Below are 21,037 nucleotides of genomic sequence, written 5' to 3' on the forward strand. Positions count from 1 at the left end.
TAGCCTGCAGCAACTGCAGCGTGGGCGTGGACGTGGGCGCACTCTCTGGAGGGCGGGGGTCTCTTTTCCCTCTCGTGTTTCCTTTCCGTGACGTTTATCGGAGGACACTTTCCTTAAATTCAGATTCCATGTTCCTTTCGTTTCGAAAAACCATCAATACCATTCTGTTCTTGGAGAAACATGTCAAATGGCTATTTCCGGTCAATTCATCCCACGCTTGTTTTTGTTTTTGTTAGTGTGTTTTGGTTAGTACGGCGGTGTGTCGTCTGCTTCTCAGCAGCTTCAATGTCGTGAAGGAAAGGAAGTGTAAAACTTCGCCTCGAAAAAGCGCTGGCCACCAAAATGTCTCACAAACTCAGAAAAATGACAAAAATGTCCACATTTTCTCCGTAACAAGAGATTCGGGGTTGAAAACTGCTGTATGAATAACTTTGCAGAGGTTCTGGCAATATAACCATGGCGATGTTCCATACAAGATGTGGGCAAAGAATAACATTATTTGATGATAATCGTACAGCTGTCCGCAATTTCAGCGAATTCAACTATGGTTTGGTGTTGAGTAGTCTTCCTTTGGCAGATAACCAGTTGTTTGAAGTTCGGATCGAGAAAAAGGTGGGTATTTTCCATGTCTGGTATTTCTCAATCATTGACTTTCTCTTGAAACTTGCTATTTTGTGTCTCTACAGATTATCCCATGGAGTGGCAGCATCGAAATGGGTGTTACAGTCTGTGATCCTGAGACTATGGAACTTCCTGCATGTGCGACTGATTTGGGAAATGGAACATGGGTGAGATACAATGCTCGTTTACACTGTTTTTAGGAAATTCAATTTTACCATTATTTTATTGGTTTTCTTTAAACATCTTTATTTTTCTAGATGATGTCTGGCAATTCAGTCTTGAAGGATGGTCTTTCTCTAATTGAAGTTTATGGCCGGAACTTGGATAGTCTAATTGAAGGGGATTGCCTAGGAGTAATGCGAACTTCTAATGTGTGTATTCTGATCAAAGATAATCTGGTGTCATTATTTTAATGTCCTTATTCATTTAATTTATTTATTGTTGTATTCATTTTCAGAATGAACTGATATTTTATGTGAATGGAGAACCTCAAGGTATTGCTGCCACTAACATTCCCTCTCGTGTATTTGCTGTGGTCGATCTGTATGGGAAATGTGCCCAGGTGTCCATTGTAGATAGTTCAAGAGAACGTAAGTAACATTAACTGTTCCTTACATTGTCATACAACTCGCACTTTTTTCCTTATCTCTTGGTTTATTATTATGTTCAGGTGACTTTGATATTGATGGTGGCAGTGACCTATCCTTTGTTGCATCAGTTACCAACCTGGTGGCAAATATCAGTTCTGATAGAAGTATAGGTAGTGGAGAAGAAATTGATGGAGATTCCGAAAGTAATACAAGCCGTAACAGTGTTGGACTAAATATAGAAAGATCTCAAATATCTAGATGTTCATCTTACCAACCTCAACTGTCATTAGATCGCCTACGTTTTCATACACGTTGTGGGTCTCTTGTGAAATTAAGCTGTAATGGTAGGACAGCTGAGAGAACAAGGCCTCTTGATGAATTCAATGATGGTGTGGTAATGACAAATCGCACCCTCCGTCCAGATGAACTATTTGAGGTGATTGAAATACATGTGCAAAACCTATGTTGCAGTTCTCAGGTATCAACATTTTTTATCTGCCATGATTTTTGCTTTTGTGCAGATAAGAATTGATCGCTTAGTGGAGAAGTGGTCAGGCAGTATTGAAGTAGGTGTGACTACTCATAATCCAGCCACTTTACAATTTCCTGCAACAATGACCAATATGCGAAGTGGCACTACAATGATGTCTGGTAATGGTATTTTGACTAATGGAAAAGGCACTCGTAGAGAATATGGCGAGTTTAATTTAGATGAACTTAGGGTAAGTGTAATAATGTCCAAACCATCAATCTATAAAACAATCTACTTTTGCAATTTACCTTTGAATTAAAATTGTAACTTTTTAATTTTTCTTGTAATGTTTGAAGGAAGGAGACAGAATTGGCATGGTACGCAAAGTAAATGGAGATCTACATTTTTACATCAATGGTTTAGACCAAGGTGTGGCAGCAAGCAATGTTACAGCTTGTGTGTGGGGAGTAGTTGACCTCTATGGTATGACTGTAAAGGTAAGCTTTAGAAAAAATACGTGTTTTTACCTGGCTTTTTATCATTAGTGGGTGTATAATCAAGTTCATAATATTGCCCTATGTTTTTTTTAGGTTACCATTGTTAATCGAGATGAAAGGGAAGAGCAAAACCTCATAACTAGAAGAAATACCTCCTTGAGAGAACAACAGGCTCTGTATGCCCTTAATGGTAGGTTCTTTGGTTTACCACATTTCCCGTACTTCTACCTCTACCTTCCTGTGTAAACATGTCCTTTAATGTTGTAGATGTGCCAGAGGAAGACTTTTCCGATCGTCTTCAGTTTCACCCTCGTTGTGGTACCCACTCTGCTGTCATAAGGAGTAATCGAACAGCTCACAGGCCAAAGTAAGTTACATTGTAACTCATTTCTTTAAAATAAAAACAGTCTTGTGTACTCTTCAATATAAACATGTCATCCTTTATTTTCCAGTGCTCTAGAAGATTTCAACAATGGTGTGGTGCTAACAAACAGACCGCTCAAACCAAATGAGCTTTTTGAGGTGCGGCTTGACAAAATGGTTTCTAAATGGGCTGGATCCATAGAGATAGGTGTAACTACCTATAGCCCAACCGAACTGGAATACCCAGCTACCATGACAAACATCAGGTTTATCTTAACTTTCTGACTCTGGTAATTATTTTCCTTTTTGTTTTTTGTTCTATTCTCAGTTTATCTTGTTTTTTTTGTAGATCGGGCACTTGGATGATGACAGGAAAGGGGGTAATGCAAAATGGAATTACTGTTATTGATGAATATGGAATGAACCTAGATACACTCCAGGTTAGTGGTGGAGAAAAATAAAAGTATTAATGATAGGAATTGCAATAACATCAATATGACGCAAGAAAAAATCAATGCATCTGTTTTTGCAGGTGGGAGATAGAGTTGGAGTAATGCGGAATGAAGCTGGCACATTGCATTTTTATGTTAACAGTGTAGACCAGGGTGAAGCGTCTACTAACGTACCTGAAAGGGTTTATGGTGTTATTGATCTGTACGGTCAAGCTTCTCAAGCTACAATAGTTGATAGTGATTGTTCACCTGATACTGCTCACTCTAGTGTTTCCAACACCACTTGGCCATACAGGTATTACTCAACAACTTAATTTTCCTCTAAATTGTGGTAATGTGTGTTTCCTCTTTTTGTTCTCTTTTTTGACATTTTAGAAGATACAGTCAATTTTTTGCAAGCATTATCAAATCGAAGTTATTTTATCCTGTACTAATTATACTATTCAAATCCCTTTCAGTGATCTCAGATTTTATCATATTCGTGGGAAAAATGCTAGAATATCAAACAATGGGCTTACAGCCTCCAGACCAAGAGCTTACAGTGAATTCAATGAGGCTATAGTAATTTGTAACCGACCACTTCGAGATGAAGAATTATTTGAAGTTGTTATTGAAAAGATGGTTGATAGATGGTCAAGTTCCATAGAAGCAGGTTTGTAATTTTGCTGTTTAAACAATCAACCAGCAATGTTTTCTATCAACTCCATCATTTTTATTTATTTTTTGAAAGTGATTTTGCTTGGGTTTCATTGAGGGCCTACTTTTTCAGGTGTTACTGCAATTCGTCCAGATGAACTTGAATTCCCAAGCAATATGATAGAAATAGATCATGACACATGGATGTTAACAGGTTCAGGTTTAGTGCGTGACGGTGTCAGATTACGGAAAATATATTCATGTGATCTGGACATGTTGTCTGTCAGAACACGCCTTGGTAATGACCTTGTGCTTGTGCTTTCATTCAGTTATATTGAGAAAAGAGTGTCATAATTTTGTTTTGCAGGTATGATGCGGCATGTTGATGGTAGCTTACATTATTATGTAGATGGTGTTGACCAAGGAACAGCCTTTGAGGGACTTCCTCAACATGTGTACCCTGTCATTGATCTCTATGGACAATGTGCTCAGGCTAGTACTAATTCACAACGGTTTTGGGAAGTGGTTAGGTGTCGCATTCGATTGATGAGTGTTTTATCATACTTGTTATCTTGTAGGTTTCAATTGTCTCACATGGGGAGCCTACACCAGGCTCACTAGCCTTGCAGTGCCTGAGTGAGAATAGCTGTTCTCAGCAAGGGCAGCTAACTCAACTTAGCCAGCATCTGCATCAACCGCTTGATCAACCAAACACCGACAAACAGCCAACTTCAACACATGTACTTCATAGGTGAGAGTCTTGCATTTCCATGGTAGCTTGTCCAAAATTGCTGCTAGAAAGCTCTAATTTGCCATTGTGCTTTCCAGATTCAGTCTGACTTGTGGAAAAAATGTGATACTCTCTAGTGATAACACAGCAGCAGCCCGCAGAGGTCGAACATATAATCATGGCCTGGTGTTTGGTTCATCACCTCTTCATATTGATGAGGTGTTTGAAGTACAGGTAGCTGCACTAGCCCTTCACTGGGCTGGGTCACTTTCTTTGGGTCTTACCACAATGCCTATTGAAAGTACACGTTCAAGGAACCTACCTGACTGCATGGCTGCAATTGATTCTGACACTTGGTTCCTCACAGGTTGGTGCCTTAGAATTGTATTTGAATGCCATCTCTTTAATCGGTTACTTTGTCTACAAAACTCGCTCTGTATTACCTTGCAGGAAATGAAATTCGCAAAAATAATTCAATATTAAAAGTTAACTACTGCCATAGCTTAGATTGGCTTGCTGTTGGAAATAGGATTGGAGTCAAAAGAACTCCTGACAATGCAATTCACTTTTTATTGAATGGGAAAGACATGGGTGTAGCTGCCATTTACGCTCCTAGACAGTTTGAGAATATGTACCCTGTGCTTGACTTGTATGGGGCGGTGGCAGCTGTTGGAGTAACAAGCTGCTCTCTACCCTCTGCACCCTTAGCCATGGTTACAGACATGACAGCAACGTCGGCTCCTATTCGTTTAGCTAGTGGGGAGTCACCGCTTGGCTCACCTACTGATGACCAAGTCGGGGATGATTACTCTCAGCACTCAAGCAGGCTACATGATTCGCTGGAAAATATATTTTTGGAGCAAAGGTATTATCTTGTTTTTGCTGTGTGTATGTGTAGTAATTTAAAAAAAAATGCAAGGCCTCTTTTTAGATATAGTGACAGGCCTGCTACTTGATAAAAGTTGTCATTGTTGCAGACGAAGCAGTGAAGTTAGTGAGGCCAAAGTGCTGGAACCAGCCGAAGGAAGTCTTGCCAGCATTTCTAGTCTACAGTGGGTTCCTCCTGCAGATATGGTATACTTTCCTTTTTAAAATTCATTATTTGATTCACATGCGATCCCTAGGTGTTTTTAATGTATATTTGTCTTGTTCTCTTTTGTCAGCTGGATGAGGCTATTGCAATGGAGCTCCATGATATTCATGGCATTAATCTAGTTTTGGGAGAAGGACGACGCTCTGCTAGACGTATTCTGAGTTATAACAACGCTGTGGTGCTAACAGCAAGACCTGTTATTCCTAATAAAATGCTGCAGGTACTTTTTGAGTTTTGTATGATTACAAGTAGTTTTTATCAGATTCTTAAGTCTCAATCACAACCTAAATTATTTTCTGTCTGTAGGTGCGCTTGGATCGTCTGAATTCACAATGGGTGTCATCACTTATGTTAGGTGTCACATGCCAGTTTCCAGACCAGGCATATGCACTTCCATCAACAGCTCTAGGTTTCAAACAAGACTCTTGGGTTTTATCAGGGGATTCTGTGTACCATAATGGAACCAAGGTACAGTAATAATACCTCTTAATTTTGAAGTTTTCATTAAAGTATCCGAATATATAAAGATTGTGTAAATTAACCAATCTGTTTTATTTCAGGCTAAGGGTCGATGGTTGTTTAATCTTGACACCCTGTCTGAAGGCTCAATAATTGGATTGAGAATAGATGTTTTTGGATTACTCTTTGTTTCACTGAATGGTCAAGACACTGCCACAGTAGCAACTGATTTACGCCCATCTGCTGACCCATGTTATTTTATCATTGATGTTTACGGGCAATGTGAGGAAGTGAGTAATATTCTTTCCTGAATCCCTTTAGACTAGTTTACCCTCACTGTACATTCATATTTGCTTTTGTACTTCAGGTGTCGGTATTAGGAGCTGTTTCAAATTTAGAGCGCAATATTGCTGCTAACAACTCAACAAATGCTGCCATTCTTGCTTCATCAATGGATTGCTTGAGTATTTTGCAGCCAGACTCACTAGGCGAAAAGGCTGACTTAGAAACCCATGAAAAAGATACTTCTGTGTTATCTACTGACGCTCTTCAATCTCATGATGAAAACTTATGTCTAGCCACACCAAATCAAAATGACATTGCCAACTTGACTTTAGTTCATCAGTCTACTCATCTATCGGGATCTGCTTTAACAAATCGAAATTCTTTTTTTCTGTCAGATAGCCAGTGTCCACAAAGCTCAAATAGTTCTAACACTTATTTATGTGGGAGCTCAGTTGCATCTCTGAGTTATAGCTGTAGTCCAACATTGTCTGGTTTAAGCTCAAACACCAATTATAATGGATCATCATCAAATTTCCTTTATTCCTTGTCAAATGTTTGTGATGGCAATAGCACAGGATCTTTACTCAACAACTGGATTAGTGGCAGTGCCTCTTTGGGGGCTACCTCCTTACCAAACTCACCAGCCACTCCAGTTATAACCCCTTGTCACACATTTAAAAGCTACACAAATTGTGGGTATCTGCAAGCATGTGGACGCTTTACAAAATTCATAGGACTCCCAGGTAAGAAGTTCAATCAATTGAGGTCTTGCATACTCAGCTATTACCTTGTTTTTTTCTGAAATGTTGCGGTCATTTTATTTTATGACATGTAATTGTTTCGCAGATGGATTTTTTGTCAGAGAGGGAAAGATGTGCTACTGTGTTGATTGCATGCCTCAAAAGGTGGGAGAAGAGGCATTCTTGCGGAAAGGTGCTGCCCCAGCAAAACATCCTGTCCCCATCCCCATTGGTTGGTGCCGCTTTCCTCTGCGTCGCCGATGTGTAGGCGATATCTATGATGACTGGCATGTTGCTTATCATGCAACACGCGTACCAAACTTAAGACGGATTCTGGATCGAGGTGAACTCCTCATGCAAGGTAAAGTTTCTTCGCATTCTTGTACAAGTTATAACACTTTGAAAAATCATTAAGGATCGTAAATAAAACAAAACAATTGTTTGGTTCAGATAACCTTGGATTAGCTGGACCAGGAGGTGAGAATACCAAAAGCAAAGATGATGATACGGACTCTGCTGGATCCCCTCTCATACTCTCACCGTCTATTAAGTATGCAGCAGCTTCCACTAACAAACATGAGTAAGTTTATCACTGTTTCTGCGAGGGTCTACAAATTAATATTATTTCTTCTGCTATATTTTATTAACAAGATTTGATATCTGTTCTACAGGTTTGTTGACCCAAAGACTCGAAACAAGCTTCTTGTTCATGTTGCATTTCAAGTTTTAGTCCGACCTGGCTCATATAAAGTAGGGCCCCCTTCTCTAGAGAGTGTTTCACACACAGTTGACCCACATCTGGATTCAGACCCCTCTGAATGGGTGACTAAAGAAAGAGGAGCAACCTTGCTTCAAGCATTGCTTTTGCGACTGGAAGGATTAGACTAGTTATTTATGCAATTAACTCTATAGAAGTTATCTGGTGGTTCAAAGGAACATTTGTCTTATTTGTTCAGTGGTGTGCCCATAAATTTTAGAGGATGAATGTGTGTGTGTCAAGCGATTTCTTTTGCTTACATTTAGGAGTAATGCATCACAAGGTGCCTTCCTTCCTGGGGGCATGTCATACCACTGAACTTTCTTTCTAAAACAAAATGTTATTTGTTAAAAAACTTTCAATCTTTTTAAGCATTTTTGTGTTTGTGCCAGACTGTTCACATCACATAAATAATCTTGTGATATGGGACTGTAAAGAAAAGGCCTTTTTCTGTAAAAATGTGCTTGATTAGTGCATTTTCTTGGTCCATTAGTCCTGCTATTCTAGCCACACAACACCTCTCATGTTTGAGATGGCTTATTAATATTGTATGTGTTAATCTTATTTATCTATTTTTAAATAATTATGGTGCTGATTTATTTGTGTCTTGTCAAAGGAATTATATGATGACGCATTGGTCATTGTTGCTCAATGAAATGTAGTTATGGCTTTCTCAAACTCTGTTGCACTTACACACTTGCTCTGGCTTATCTTGTGATTCCTCGCTTCATGTGCTTTCATAACATTATTTTTGTCATTTTAGTGTAAGTTATACATAATATTTCATGACTGATTCAATGAAGATGATTATTTTGGTATTATCAGTGGAATCTGATAGTAGATGTTGCTTTCATGGTTTAATCGACATCTGCAAAAGTGGTTTTTAATTCCTTTTTTTTCCTGAAGGACTACATGTAAATTTCATTTTACTGGAATGTGAAACTATGACAATTGTTTCTGACTGTTTTTAATTGCAACTTTTCCCACTTAAAAGAAAACTTCTGCCACCAGCAACCTTGACATTGTTCCACTATGATCAGTTTGCATTGTGGTACCAATATTTATTTTCATTCAGTATTAAGGAAACTCAAAAGTTACCATACTTATTAATGCGATCACACACAGTGACAACTTTTTTCAAATACTTTTGCTCTCCGATGCAAAAATGCTGTAGTCAACTAATTTTAGTTATCAAGGTTGGTTCTAGCTAGATTTTGCAAAAAAAGTTCACATCAAACCAATTTTACTTGAACTTTATTTCTAAGGAATTGCAGCTGTGTGTGGCCTTGTTATTTTCATAGCAGATTCTTTCATGACAAGTGGTGTAGAATGTCTTTCCCTCTAAAGGGCAGTCATTTTCTTTCATTTGGTACTTGTTTTTGATGTTTTCTACTTGTTCTTGTGTTTCTTTGGGCCTTAAAATGGCATTTCAGAGCCATCTTTCTTTTTTCAAAATTTTTTGAAAACTTTTAAGAATTAGGACATTTGTTTACTTGTATGTTATTTTTTTCTGGTGATTTTTAGTTGCTTTGAATTGTGACATAACTTTGAAATGTGAACACTTATGATCTCCATTATGCTTAATATTGATGTTGGCTTAGCTTTGAAATCACTTCAGAAACATCCTGCACAATCTGTTTTGAAATTACAGTGTTAAGAGAAAAAATAACCATGAGCCAAATTTGATTTTCCTCATCACTCTGTAAGACATAAAGTTGACAATTTTGCAAAGAATGCGGAAAATAAAAAATAAAATGTTTCATGTTCCTTTCATTTCTTTATTTCAAAATCTTTGAACATAAATCCTCACAAGAAAAACAGTAAATTTTGATATACAAAAACTATATAATACAATGGCTTTGCTCATGAACAGGAGTATCCAAAATCATTGAACTGTTGGACTTGAAGCCTTTTCAGACTTAGATATCTCTTCAATATCAAGCTCTGGATACGTTTCTTGTAAAAGTTGCTTGTCTACATTTGGAAATCTTCTAAATAATGACTCCACAATCATCCTGTCTCGACTGTAAAAGGAAGAAGACAGCAGTATGAAAGGAACACTCTTTGTAAAGCACACTTGGCAACCAACAAGAAAAGGATAACACTTACACTTTGTTACGTTTCTTCTTATTGAGAAGCTTTTCTTTGTAAAGGGTCAGGAACTCATCAACCTTGTCATCTTCTATGTACTGAGGGTACTTTTCAAGCCACTTTTTGTTCAGTCGCTTAGGGATGGTATGTTGCTCCATTTTGTGCATTCGCCATAAACCTGAATTCGAAAAACATAATATGACTTGAAACCAAAACACATGGCTTACTTTGTCACTACAAATAGAAATTACTTACCAATACGAGTCAACTCGTATTTACATTTCCTCTCTCCACTTTCTCCAGTTTCTAATTCGAAGTATGCTTTGTTGCGCTCACGCACAACATCCTCCAAATTTTTCATACTTTCTTCAACCTTATGGAAAAGAATAATCTCTCATTGGGGTAGGGTCACGCTAAAACTATCGAAGCAATCAAGTAATTGCTACTTACCTTATAAAGGCGTTCTGGACCAGGAATAATATTAAACTTAAATATTTCTCTCATGGTAAGGAGCATATTACGTTCCTTGAGAAGCACATACCTGTAACAGTTTAGTAAAAGACGTTCAGTCCAAACTTCCTATACTTGCTGATCTACACGATAAGTGGCAAAATTAGAACTATATTTGAAGTTTTTCTCACTTACCAAAGCTTGTGTAAATCAGAGTTACTTTTAAGGCGAAGGTCCTCTTTCGCCCAGGGCCTTCCCACAACTATGTCGAGCTTGTCCCAGTTGTCCTTAGGTTCGAAAAATACATCCATTGGGTGAGGTGAATCTGTTGGAGCAGTCTCAGAGGTGGTTTCTGCTATTGAAGTGTCCTTGGCAGTCGTGACAGTGACATCTTGCGTGGACTTCTGATCTCCAGACACAGATTCTTTCTCCCAAACCGATGAAGTGTGAATGCACCTCGCTCTGTTCAAAAGGGAAACACAATTTCAATACATGTTTGTTTAGGTTAGAAAATACCGACAAAAAGGTTAGCAACTTACTTAGCATTCACAAGTGCCGGTCGGAAAGACCGTAAAGGAGAGCTAACTGCATTTAACAGAGTTCCGAAATACTTCACTGGCATTGAAACCATGTCTGCTGTTAAATAAAATAGAAATCGTCAACTTTCAACCCATATAACTCGTGCAGACAGCATCAGCACAACCACAACACCAGAAGCAACAAACCTAATAACAATAATGAGTACCAAAAATTATTTTCAGTTTCTTTTGTATTTTTCGTTGAAAATGGTTCAGCGTTTCATAATTTATTTCAAGCAAGGCACAAGATTTAAACCGTGCAATTGAATTCTTTGAGAGGTGAATGTAATGCATAGTAAAATCCACGCTTTGTCGGCTTACGTTGGCTATGCCGTAGAGTAGAAGAAGTTGCCTACTCTTTCGGCGCTCGGAGGACTGCTGGATGGATTGTTTTTGAGATGGAATGACCAATCACACTATTGTAAAACACTTTCGGCAAGGGGCTTCCGTTCAAGGCAAAATAGGGCATAGTTTGACAAAAAACAACATACGTTTACTTATTTATTTTTGAAAACTATGCAAATTTTTTTGGCGATGAAGCATTTTTTACCAAAGTCAACCAATTAGTCCCAAAAGCCGAGTAGGTCTGGAGGTGAGTTGAATTGCCAAGGAAATTGCCCTTTAACGAGCAATCTCATTAAACCGTACTTGAGAATCCTTATCACTTAATTAAAAATTAAACAACTCTAGGGAACTCGGGACAGATTTTGCGAGCATAGATAACGGGGCAGCATGAGCAAGCCTCGTTACCAACCACCGACTTGACTTCTTGACTTACCGTTCCTCCACACACAATAAAAAGGTCCGGGCCACTGCAAGTCACCGCACTATCTGCGAGTGACGTCACGTCGCGAACACGCTTCAAATAGAGCGGCGCCCGCCGAGGAGGCGAAGCAATCCGAAGCAATCCGCCGACGGGCACAGAACAGGAGGATGTCACCCAGGTGGGAGGGTTTGTCCTGGCTTCATGAAGGGGAGGGGAGCGAAGAATGCAGGCAGCGGAATCGTTGAGGTGTTTCTGTCTCTGCCTGCCCCAGCGCCGCCGTGACCGTGCCCAGCACGCCCCTGCTGGATGCCACGGAGCTGGAGGCCGCCCTGTGCCGCGCGCTGCGGTGTGAGCCCTCCGCCCTGCAGAGCCTCCACTGTGGCGGCCAGGTAGGACCCGTTGGCGCACTGCAAATCCTTTGGTAAATTAGATCGCTTACCGTGGCCACTGCCGCTGCTCCTAGAAAGAGGGCGGGTCCGCCGAGGGCTTCACGTCCAAGTGCGGCAGCATGACGGTCGACGCCGTGGTGCGCGGCCGCGCCCACAAGCTGCACCTGTTCGTCAAGCGGGCGGACATCAAGGACATGGCGGACGGCATGGACTCGTTCGGCAGGGAGGCCCTCTTCTACCTGACGGTGCTGCCGCTCCTGGAGAGGTCGTGGAGGCGCCGGGACATCCCCGGGGTAAGCGACAACCGAGCCAGACGGCCTGTAGACTCATTCCGAGAGTCGTCCTCGTCGCTCTGTCTTTCTCGCTCATACAAGGGGCGGCCCCTGAGTGCCAGAGAGACAGAGTGACAAAAAACACTCTGGGAATCAGTCTGCTGCCAACGCTGTCCCCGTGAACGAGCTTGCCGTGATGCTATTCGCCTTGCAGGAGCCCCTGCGGCCAGACCTGGGCCCCGCCGGCTACCTGGGGACGGACAGCGTGATGGTCATGGAGGATCTGACGCGGCTCGGGTACAGGGCCGCGGACAACTGGGTGCAGAAGGGCTTCGACTTCTCCACGGTGCAGCAGGTGAGAAGGGGGAGCAGCCGTCCGGGGGCCAGTGGGGTGAGCCGCCTGCGAGGTAGGCCAGGCCGTGCCGCCCGGCGCGGCCGCGGCGCGGGTTGCCTGCCTCCAGCTTCACAGGCGCTCAGGCGCGGAGCCACTGCCTAGATGCAGGGGGAAGTAGTGCTGTGTGTCACCTTCCAGGCCTTCCAGGACTTCCAGGCGGCCTACCTAGTGTCCAGGAAAGGAGGCTACCCTCATGACATTCCCAGGGTCGGCGCTGACTTTGGTTCATTTCGGTTGGCGCAGGCGCTGCGTGCTCTGGCGCGCCTCCACGCGGCGGCGCTGCTGGCCCAGCGGCTGGACGGTGTGGACCTGGCGGCGGCCGCGCCGGACCTCCTCAAGGAGCACTTCTTCACGCGCCGGCCCGGCACCGTGGGCAGGCGCCTCTTCGACTGCGCCGCCGACATCGTGTGCGACGTGCTCCTGCCGCGACTGCAGCCCCGGTGAGCAGCCTGAGCAGTCGGCACACAGGGAAAGGGGTCGAGACGCTTTACGGTGTTGACTGTTGGTGTTTGAACCGGCGCCTTCCTGGTGCCTTGCCGCTTTGGCGCCTTGCCGCTTTGGCGTGCAGCCTCAAGGTGCCGCAGACCAAGCAGGAGCTCCAGCGCATGCGCGACCTCACCCGCGACCTGTACCCCAACCTGGACATGGACAAGCTGCGCGCCGAGGACGCCAGCAAGGTGCTGGTGGTCAGCCACGGCGACGCGTGGCCCAACAACGTCCTCTACAAGTTTGACGAGCAGGTAAGGATTCCGCCCGAAACCCGGGGCAAAAGTCTCTCAGCCTGCAGTTCCCGTAACTGACTGGCCACGCTGCCATCCGCAGGGCCGCGCGGAGCACGCCGTGATGATCGACTTCCAGCAGGCCCGCCTCGCGCCGCCCGCCCTGGACGTGGCCATGTACCTGCACATCAGCTCGAGGCAGAGCTTCCGCGACCAGCACATGGACAGCCTGCTGCGAGGCTACCACGACGACCTGACGCGCTTCACGATGGAGCGCGGACTCGACATGACCAAGGTACGCCCGGCCACGGAAACAAATGCAGACCGTGAGTCGTCAAGCCTACAAGTGGCGATGCGCTTTTGCAGGACTACAGCTGGGAGGTGTTCCTGGCCTCCATGAAGCAAGTGACGCCGCTGGCCCGGGCCATCGCCATCTCGTACCAGCACATCAACTCGGGCAACCCGGACGACATGGAGGCCTTCTTCCAGGACAGCGAGGCGCGCGAGCGGATGCTGATGGAGTCCGAGGCCAGGGCGGTGCCGGTGGCGCGCTGGTTCGACGCCGAGGAGCGCTACCGCCAGATCATGCAGGAGTACGTGGAGGACCTGCTGCAGCTGCCGCGGGCCGAGGCGGCGGCGTGAAGCTTGCCCCGCGCCCACTCTTTCAATTGTGATATTGTGATGCCAAATACTAAACCGCTATCATTAAACTACCCTTACAAAAACACGCTGCGTTTTCCCCTTTTCCCTCCGCCCAAAACCCAAACGCAAACAAAAACAAAACACGTAATGATAAACCTGACATTGTCTGGCTCGTCGGGTCGGCAAGGAAGCGCGACCCGCGCAACACTTCGCCACGCCAGTCGACGACCGCGCCAAGGGCCACACCGCCCGCACCGCCGGTATCGGCGATTAACCTAAAGGGGACCGAAGGGGACCAGGAAGATTACAAAGGCAGACGGCGAGACCGCGGCGTGCCGGCGTTCGTCCGGCGGGAACGGTGGGGGGCGGAGACCGGTCATGCCACCGCTGCTCGTACAGTGATGCTGCCGGGTACTGTCGTACTGTCTTACTGTCCCGGCATTGTCCGACGACTTCTCTCCACCTCCGGACGTCCAGCCCAGTCCAGCCAGAGAGCGACCACTGCCGGACCAACCGTACCGCAGCAATGGCGCAGAGGTAGGCCGGGGCGTGCGTGGCGGGGCGGACTGACGGGGTGCTTGGAGGCGATGGGGAGGCCCTCGTCGTGGCCCTCGTGGAGGCAGGCAGGGGTTTCCGCCGCCGGCGAGCAGGCTCATTTCCAACAGTGTGTAGCTCTGTCTCTCGCACCGTAGGGGTGCGGGAGATTAGCGCGAGCGAGCACAGTCCTAGTCCTGCTAGACTCGAGGACTCCGAGGCGGCGACGAGCGTCAAGCGCGCGACCGATAAGGAGTGACAAGTCAAGCGTCGTGGGACAGGTCGGGACCGGGGCCGCCTTCGCCTCGCCTTCGCCTGGTGCAGGGCCGGAGGCCGGAGCACATGGTCATGGTCTACGAAGTGCGCAGTGCACGATCTCCTCCTGCTTACTGGGCAACTCCAACCAACCGCAAAGGCGAGAACTTTTCTAATGTAGACTGGAGGAGGGTCAACCAGTTTCTTTGGAGGGGAGGGGGAGGGAGTGGGTCAGGTCGCACTTACTGCCCACCTAGAGGCTTAGAGGCGGACTGTTGGTTGCCCACTCGCGAGCGGATTGGGCCTTGAGTTGCCTACCTTCAGGCGGATTGGACCTTGGGTTGCCTACATTCAGGTCCCACTCGGGGGTCATGGCCTGCGCGATTTTCCCCTCTGGACGCGCGCGTGAGTAGAAACGGGCGAGATAAGTCGGCTATATAAGCGGGACGCACCGACGCACCGACGCACCGACGCACCGCCAGCTAAGCCACCGTCCAACGCACTCACACTCATGGCCCCCGTCAGGTACGTGTACAGTGTACGTGTCGACGAGGAAGCGCGGGGCAGCCGCCGTGCCGCGGTCCGCGTTGGCACTCACGCAATCTGCCGGCTCCAGGCTTCACCAGGCCGGAGGAGGAAAGGTCGTTGTCGTATTCGACGTCGTGCGCGGAGACTACATAACGACCCACGATAACCCCAATAAAACAAGCGGACGCCGCGACCTCGTATACCTAACCAATAAGGAGACGAGTACAGTCATAGTGGCGGGCGAAGAGGCGCGGCGCTGCGACGTGAAGCTGACGTGAAGCCCAAGCCAGGCCGAGCGTGAAATTGGCGGTCAATGTTGTGGGACAGGGCGGACAGGGCATGATGTGACTGCCATGCCGGCCGGCGAAAGGCTCAGGGAAGCAGACGACGGCGTCGCGGCCATCGACTCCGCGACTCCGCGATAACCCGCGGAGGTCCGTGACTTATTCATTAGCCAAATTCCGCGGCTTTTATGGGTTTCCGAGCTCGTAAATGGCGCGAGCCTCGTTCCAAATTCAATTCTTGCCATTTTTTCATCCTCCGGATAACGTTTACGGCCGGCGCGGGCTTGTACGTGGCGCGGGGTGCGGCGAGGGCGCCAAAAGTGGACGGACAGAGCTGGACGCGAACCTCGCGACCGGCTGGGCCAACCCCGCGAGCATTTTGCACCTCGGGTGAGCCGGGGGGTTACCTACTACTATTACAGCGGTTTAACCTTTCTCGGCCCACATTCTGCCTAGGCATTTTTAACCCGTCGAGTGAAATTTTGTCCGATGAATGCGGCTAGCTCCCCCTCCACAGATCCGGGCGGGCTTTTGCTCCCAACGGCAATGGTAATTGCCTGTCCGCAGCGAAGTGCTGGCGCCCGAGCCCACGCTCCTGCAGGGCGACGAGCTGGAGGCGGTGCTGTGCAGGGCGCAATCCTGCAAGGCCTCCGCTTCAAATCTGCTTCTGGGTCGATTTAAGCCGCCTCGATACGCGCACCGGGCTGCCGCTCTGTATCTCTCTCTCTCTGGGCCCTCCGTTGTGCCGTAAGAGGCGAGATAGCTTGTTTGGGGCGTCTTCGTCCACGCCGGCCAAACGCTCAGAAAGTCTTTAAAAAATCTTTCTGTCCTCTTCCTCCAGAAACTGGGGTCCGCCGTGAACGGCTTCCTGTCGCTGTGCGGCAGCCTGGCCCTTGGAGGTCTTCGAGGCCCGTACGGAGCGATTTCGTTAGTTGGCGCAGATGTCCAAAGTTGACAAAAACGGCACAACGATTTTTCAAAGACATTTCTGAGCGTTTCGGCCAACTTTGAGACAATACTGCTCCCAAACTAAGACTGATAATACACTCCGTAACAAAGGCATGCTAAAAGAAGGTCCAAAGACCAATTGCCCGTTGAAGGAGGACGAAATACCGCCTCGGGTCAGACGCAGTGGCTGCTTAAAATAGGCCCAAAACACGATTTTTCAAAGACATTTCTGACCGTTTCGGCCAACTTTGAGACAATACTGCTCCCAAACTAAGACTGATAATCACACTCCGTAACAAAGGCATGCTAAAGGAAGGTTCAAAGACCAATTGCCGGTTGAGGGAGCAAAATGCCCGCCTCGGATCAGACGCAGTGGCTGCTTAAAATCGGCCCAAAACACCACCCCAGCTACCTCGCCGCGACCCCTTAAAATTTTTTCGCGACCCCACTTGGGGTCGCGACCCTAAGGTTGAGAACCACTGTACTATACTATTGCGTAGGGTAGGGTGCAAGATTTCTCCTTGCCACACATTCTGCCTAGGCATTTTTAACGCCTGATTGCGGAGTGTCCATATTTTGTCCGATGAATGCGAGGAGCTGCTCCCCCTCCACAGAGCACTCATGGCTCGGGGCTTCTGGACCAGACTGTAGTGTAATTCCCTGTCCGCAGCGAAGTGCTGGCGCCCGAGCCCACGCTCCTGCAGGGCGACGAGCTGGAGGCGGTGCTGTGCAGGGCGCTCTCCTGTAAGGCCTCCGCCTTCAACCTCCTCGACTACTCCCAGGTACGACCTGCCGACTGATTACGCGCACCGCGGTCGCCGCTCTGTATCTCTCTCTCTCACGGGGCGCCCCGTGTCGGTGCGAGAGAGACGGAGCGAGGAAGAGCGCTGCCGTGCGTCTTCGCGTCTTCGTCCACGCCGCGTCCCCCGCCTGCAGCTCCAACGGGCGGCTCTCGCTCTTCTCCTCTTCCTCCAGAAACTGGGGTCCGCCGTGAACGGCTTCCTGTCGCTGTGCGGCAGCCTGGCCCTCGAGGTGGAGGGCCCCGACGGCCCGCGCACCCTGCACGTGTTCGTGAAGCGCGCCGACGCCAGGGACGTCACCACCGGCCTGGACTCCTTCCCCAGGGAGACGCTGTACTACATGAACACCGTGCCCCTGCTGGAGAAGGCGTGGTTCGGCGCCGCCGCCAGGGTAACAGACCAAGGGGAGGGGCCTACGCCGTCCGTGTATTACAAAACGAAGTTTTGAGTCATTTGAGGAGCGCGGCTTGGTCGCGCCTGGATCGAGCATGTCCGATCACAGTTCGGCCACCTCGCCGTGCTCACGTTCTCTCCCTCCACCACGACGGCCTCCTCTGTTTGCCGCAGGTCACGCCCGACCTGGGGCCGGCGCCCTACCTGGCCACGGACGACGTGGTCGTCATGGAGGACCTGATCCGGCGGGGCTACGCGGGCAAGCCGGACTGGATCTGGAACGCCCTCGACTACGGCGCGGTGCAGCAGGTGGGTCCGACGGCTTGCCGTCACCGGTCGCGAGGCTTGATAAGGACGGTGTTTGAGAGGGATTGCCGTGGCTCCCGCCATGCTCCCGCGCTGCAGGCTCATTCCGTCTCGGTCTGTCTCTCTCGCACCCGTGCGGGACGCCCCTCAAGTGCGAGAGAGAAAGAGAGGCCCGCTGCTCGGAATCAGCCTGGTGCTGCGTGGAAACGTGATAACTAGCTGATTTACGGTGACGGTGCGAGTGCAGCTGAGTAAAGTCTCGAGGGCGCCGCCATGCCCTCGCCGAGTTCGCCGAGCTTGCGAAGCTTGCGAAACGGCCAAACTGCGGAAAAGTACGCCGATGGCGATGGCTGCTGACTGTTGTGCGATGCGCAGTGCCTGCGGGCGCAGGCGCGCCTGCACGCCGCGTCCCTCGTGCTGGAGCGCCGCGACGGCGTCCGCCTGGCCAAGGCCGTCCCGGACCTCAGAGACGACGTGTACGTCAACCGCCGGCCCGGCAACACGGGACGCAGGATGTTCGACGTGGCCGCGGACATCGTCTGCGACTACCTCCTGCCGCGCATGTTCCACCGGTGGGTTTGCCGACTCGATCCCGACCCGCGCAAAACGACCCGAATAAAATGGAGCAGCACGATAAAAATCCTTTCTCACCGGTCGTTGAACCCGCAGACTCAAGGTGCCGCAGACCAAGACGGAGCTGTGGCGGCTGCAGGATGAGACGCGGGACCTGTTCCTGGAGCTCGACCTGGAGAAGCTGCTCGCCGCCTACCCCGATGAGCTGCTGGTGCTATGCCACGGGGACTCCTGGCCCAACAACTTTTTGTTCAAGAAGGACAAGGAGGTGACCGTAAACAGCCATTCCCCCTCCCTCCTCTTAGTTTCTTTCGGCGAGGCGGGTCCAAAGCCGGCTGTCCGCGCTCCGCGGCAGGGTCAACATGAGCCCCATCCCGATTGATCCCGACCTGAGTCTATTTCGAACCCTGCGTGAAAAACCTTGCATCTTTTGCACCATTCTTTGAAGATTTTCAAAAAAAAAATTTTTTTTGACGCGGGGGCTCATTTGGGGCGTGGGCTCAGGTCGGGGCTCAAGGGCTCAATCGAGCTGGGGCTCATGTCGACATGCATGGCCAGGGCCGCGTGGAGCACGTCGCCCTGGTGGACTTCCAGATGGTGCGCCTCGGCATGCCCGCCCTGGACCTGCTCATGTTCCTGCACGTGGGCACGCGGCGCTGCTTCCGGCGCCAGCACCAGGACAGCCTGCTGCGAGGCTACCACGAGGACCTGCTGCGCTTCACGCGCGAACGCGGCCTCGACATCTCCAAGGTGGGCATAGTCCTAGCATGACCCGCCGGCTCATTCCGATCCGGCACTTCGCTGTCTCTCTCGCACTCATGGGGTGCGAGAGAGACAGAGCGGCGAGGTACTCTTCGGGATCAGCGTGCTGTCATATGCCGTGACTGCAATTAGGAATGGAGCCGTTGCTACTCCGCACTGCTCCGCACGCGAGAGCGCTGGCTCGTCCCGGCGGCCCACAGTGGGCCAGAAGGCCGGCAGCCAAAAATCTAGACGCGTTTTGAGCTCCAGAGTCGCTAAGCGGGACTTGAACCGAGCGTGTGACCCCACCAATGGATTCCTCGTCCGGAGAGCAATCCATTGGTGGGTTCGCACGTCCAATTCAAGTCCCATTTAGCGACTCTGGAGCTCAAACCGCGTCTAGAATTTTGACCGCCTCCACCGGTCTTCAGGCCCACTGTGCGGGCTGGGCCTGGCTGGGTCGTTCCCTCTGACGGTGATTGCACGGCATCGACGGATCGCGGCGCGGACTCTGCGTGACCGTTTCGTTGAGAGCGACCTAAATAATGACCATCTTGCCCCCGCTGTGCCGCGCCGCGCCCGGCAGGACTTCACGATGGCCGACCTGAGCAAGTCCGTGGAGCGGCTGTCGTTCGTGGGCAGGGCCTTCAGCTGCTCGTACCGGCCCGTGCTGGCCGGCGACCCCGCCGACCTGGCGGGACTGTTCGTGGACAGCGGCAAGCGGGCCAGCCTCATGGTGGAGACCGCCACCCGGGGCCCGCTCGTCGCCAAGTGGTACGAGGAGAACGAGAAGTACCGCGACATGATGCAGGAGGCCGTGGAGGAGCTGCTGGGCCTCCAGGCGGCCGACGACGCCGACGAGCCCGCGTCGCCCTCCTGAACGTCGTGCAGCATGGCATAGTGCGACGCAAAACAGCCTTGTAGTGCAACGAAATGGCGGTTCCGTACCGTTCGAGTCCCGATGATCTGAGGACCGACCTGAGGCCCAACCGAACCCCGACTAGAGTTCAAACTGAGTTCTGGGTTCAAACCGAATTGGGGTTGGAGCTCGGTTGGGCCCCAGGCCGGGCCGAGAGCGGTCGGAGCTGAATCGACACGGGGCTCATGTCGGCCTTGCGGCAAGGCCAGGCAAGGCCAGGCAAGACCCACCCTGGGAGAACCCAAGACGAATTAAACGGCCGCGCTAGATGGGTTGCCTGGCCTCGCGGCGGAGGACAGTGTGGCGTAGTGGCGTAGCCCAGCGTCGCAGTCTGCCTGTGAAATGGCATGGCAGTGAGCGTGTGAATAAATATAAAGAGTTTGTGATTTCTCATACATTTAATAACAGTTCTGTATAATGACTAGGTATGAATAACCAGCACTAATATTCGGTTTGATTTACATTTATATCATCTATAGCATAAATTTTGTAATTCCTAAATGATTGTGTTTTTTATTTCATTTCGAACATTGGTATCAAGACCTAGACCTAAACGAAGGGTAGTAGTTGGCCTTCGCCACAAAGTTTTCATAAGCTAGCAAATGGACCAGGTGCCAGTGGGGAAGGAAGGGGGAGGGATGAATGGGAATTCAACGACACGGAGGGCAGATACAATACATTCAGTACAAATTTCATACAACATGCTTAAACATTGTGGTTTCTAAATGAAAGCGGTTCGCACACAGACACATGCTATGGT

General features: G+C 48.7%; 4 protein-coding genes across 6 annotated transcripts; 3 read left to right on the top strand and 1 right to left on the bottom strand.

The window, feature by feature from the left end:
• Positions 1 to 59: 59 nt before the first annotated feature.
• On the top strand, positions 60 to 9,462 carry LOC117642888 (neuralized-like protein 4). The gene is made up of 26 exons (XM_034381508.1): positions 60 to 612; positions 687 to 788; positions 879 to 992; positions 1,079 to 1,211; positions 1,292 to 1,647; positions 1,733 to 1,933; positions 2,040 to 2,180; positions 2,274 to 2,370; positions 2,448 to 2,547; positions 2,633 to 2,809; positions 2,893 to 2,983; positions 3,076 to 3,290; positions 3,454 to 3,647; positions 3,765 to 3,929; positions 3,999 to 4,123; positions 4,210 to 4,382; positions 4,460 to 4,728; positions 4,812 to 5,226; positions 5,339 to 5,435; positions 5,525 to 5,674; positions 5,761 to 5,922; positions 6,015 to 6,203; positions 6,281 to 6,941; positions 7,045 to 7,299; positions 7,389 to 7,518; positions 7,610 to 9,462. Exons 1-26 carry the CDS (start codon positions 457 to 459, stop codon positions 7,824 to 7,826), a joined length of 5,085 nt encoding a protein of 1,694 aa, XP_034237399.1. The 5' UTR covers positions 60 to 456; the 3' UTR covers positions 7,827 to 9,462.
• On the bottom strand, positions 9,453 to 10,958 carry LOC117642893 (39S ribosomal protein L47, mitochondrial). Its single transcript, XM_034381516.1, has 6 exons — positions 10,776 to 10,958; positions 10,432 to 10,698; positions 10,237 to 10,327; positions 10,042 to 10,159; positions 9,805 to 9,964; positions 9,453 to 9,719 (listed from the first exon to the last, which is right to left on the bottom strand). The coding sequence occupies exons 1-6, from the start codon at positions 10,865 to 10,867 to the stop codon at positions 9,581 to 9,583; spliced, it is 867 nt and encodes a 288-aa protein (XP_034237407.1). The 5' UTR covers positions 10,868 to 10,958; the 3' UTR covers positions 9,453 to 9,580.
• A 645-nt stretch (positions 10,959 to 11,603) lies between these two features.
• Positions 11,604 to 14,073, top strand: LOC117642892. 2 transcript variants are annotated; one of them, XM_034381514.1, is made up of 8 exons: positions 11,604 to 11,758; positions 11,852 to 11,969; positions 12,044 to 12,262; positions 12,456 to 12,596; positions 12,879 to 13,075; positions 13,204 to 13,375; positions 13,458 to 13,649; positions 13,721 to 14,073. In XM_034381514.1, exons 1-8 carry the CDS (start codon positions 11,748 to 11,750, stop codon positions 13,994 to 13,996), a joined length of 1,326 nt encoding a protein of 441 aa, XP_034237405.1. In that variant the 5' UTR covers positions 11,604 to 11,747; the 3' UTR covers positions 13,997 to 14,073. The 2 variants fall into 2 exon arrangements, with proteins under 2 accessions (XP_034237405.1, XP_034237406.1); XM_034381515.1 differs by having other exon boundaries at positions 11,614 to 11,758; positions 11,852 to 11,902; positions 12,113 to 12,262.
• A 268-nt stretch (positions 14,074 to 14,341) lies between these two features.
• Positions 14,342 to 20,778, top strand: LOC117642890. 2 transcript variants are annotated; one of them, XM_034381513.1, is made up of 8 exons: positions 14,342 to 14,533; positions 17,216 to 17,327; positions 17,521 to 17,736; positions 17,913 to 18,047; positions 18,420 to 18,616; positions 18,714 to 18,885; positions 19,176 to 19,367; positions 19,945 to 20,778. In XM_034381513.1, exons 1-8 carry the CDS (start codon positions 14,523 to 14,525, stop codon positions 20,236 to 20,238), a joined length of 1,329 nt encoding a protein of 442 aa, XP_034237404.1. In that variant the 5' UTR covers positions 14,342 to 14,522; the 3' UTR covers positions 20,239 to 20,778. The 2 variants fall into 2 exon arrangements, with proteins under 2 accessions (XP_034237404.1, XP_034237403.1); XM_034381512.1 differs by lacking the exon at positions 14,342 to 14,533 and adding an exon at positions 14,748 to 15,310.
• Positions 20,779 to 21,037: the final 259 nt, after the last annotated feature.

Source organism: Thrips palmi, unplaced genomic scaffold, assembly GCF_012932325.1.
Source record: "Thrips palmi isolate BJ-2018 unplaced genomic scaffold, TpBJ-2018v1 HiC_scaffold_16, whole genome shotgun sequence".
Classification (NCBI taxonomy): domain Eukaryota; kingdom Metazoa; phylum Arthropoda; class Insecta; order Thysanoptera; family Thripidae; genus Thrips; species Thrips palmi.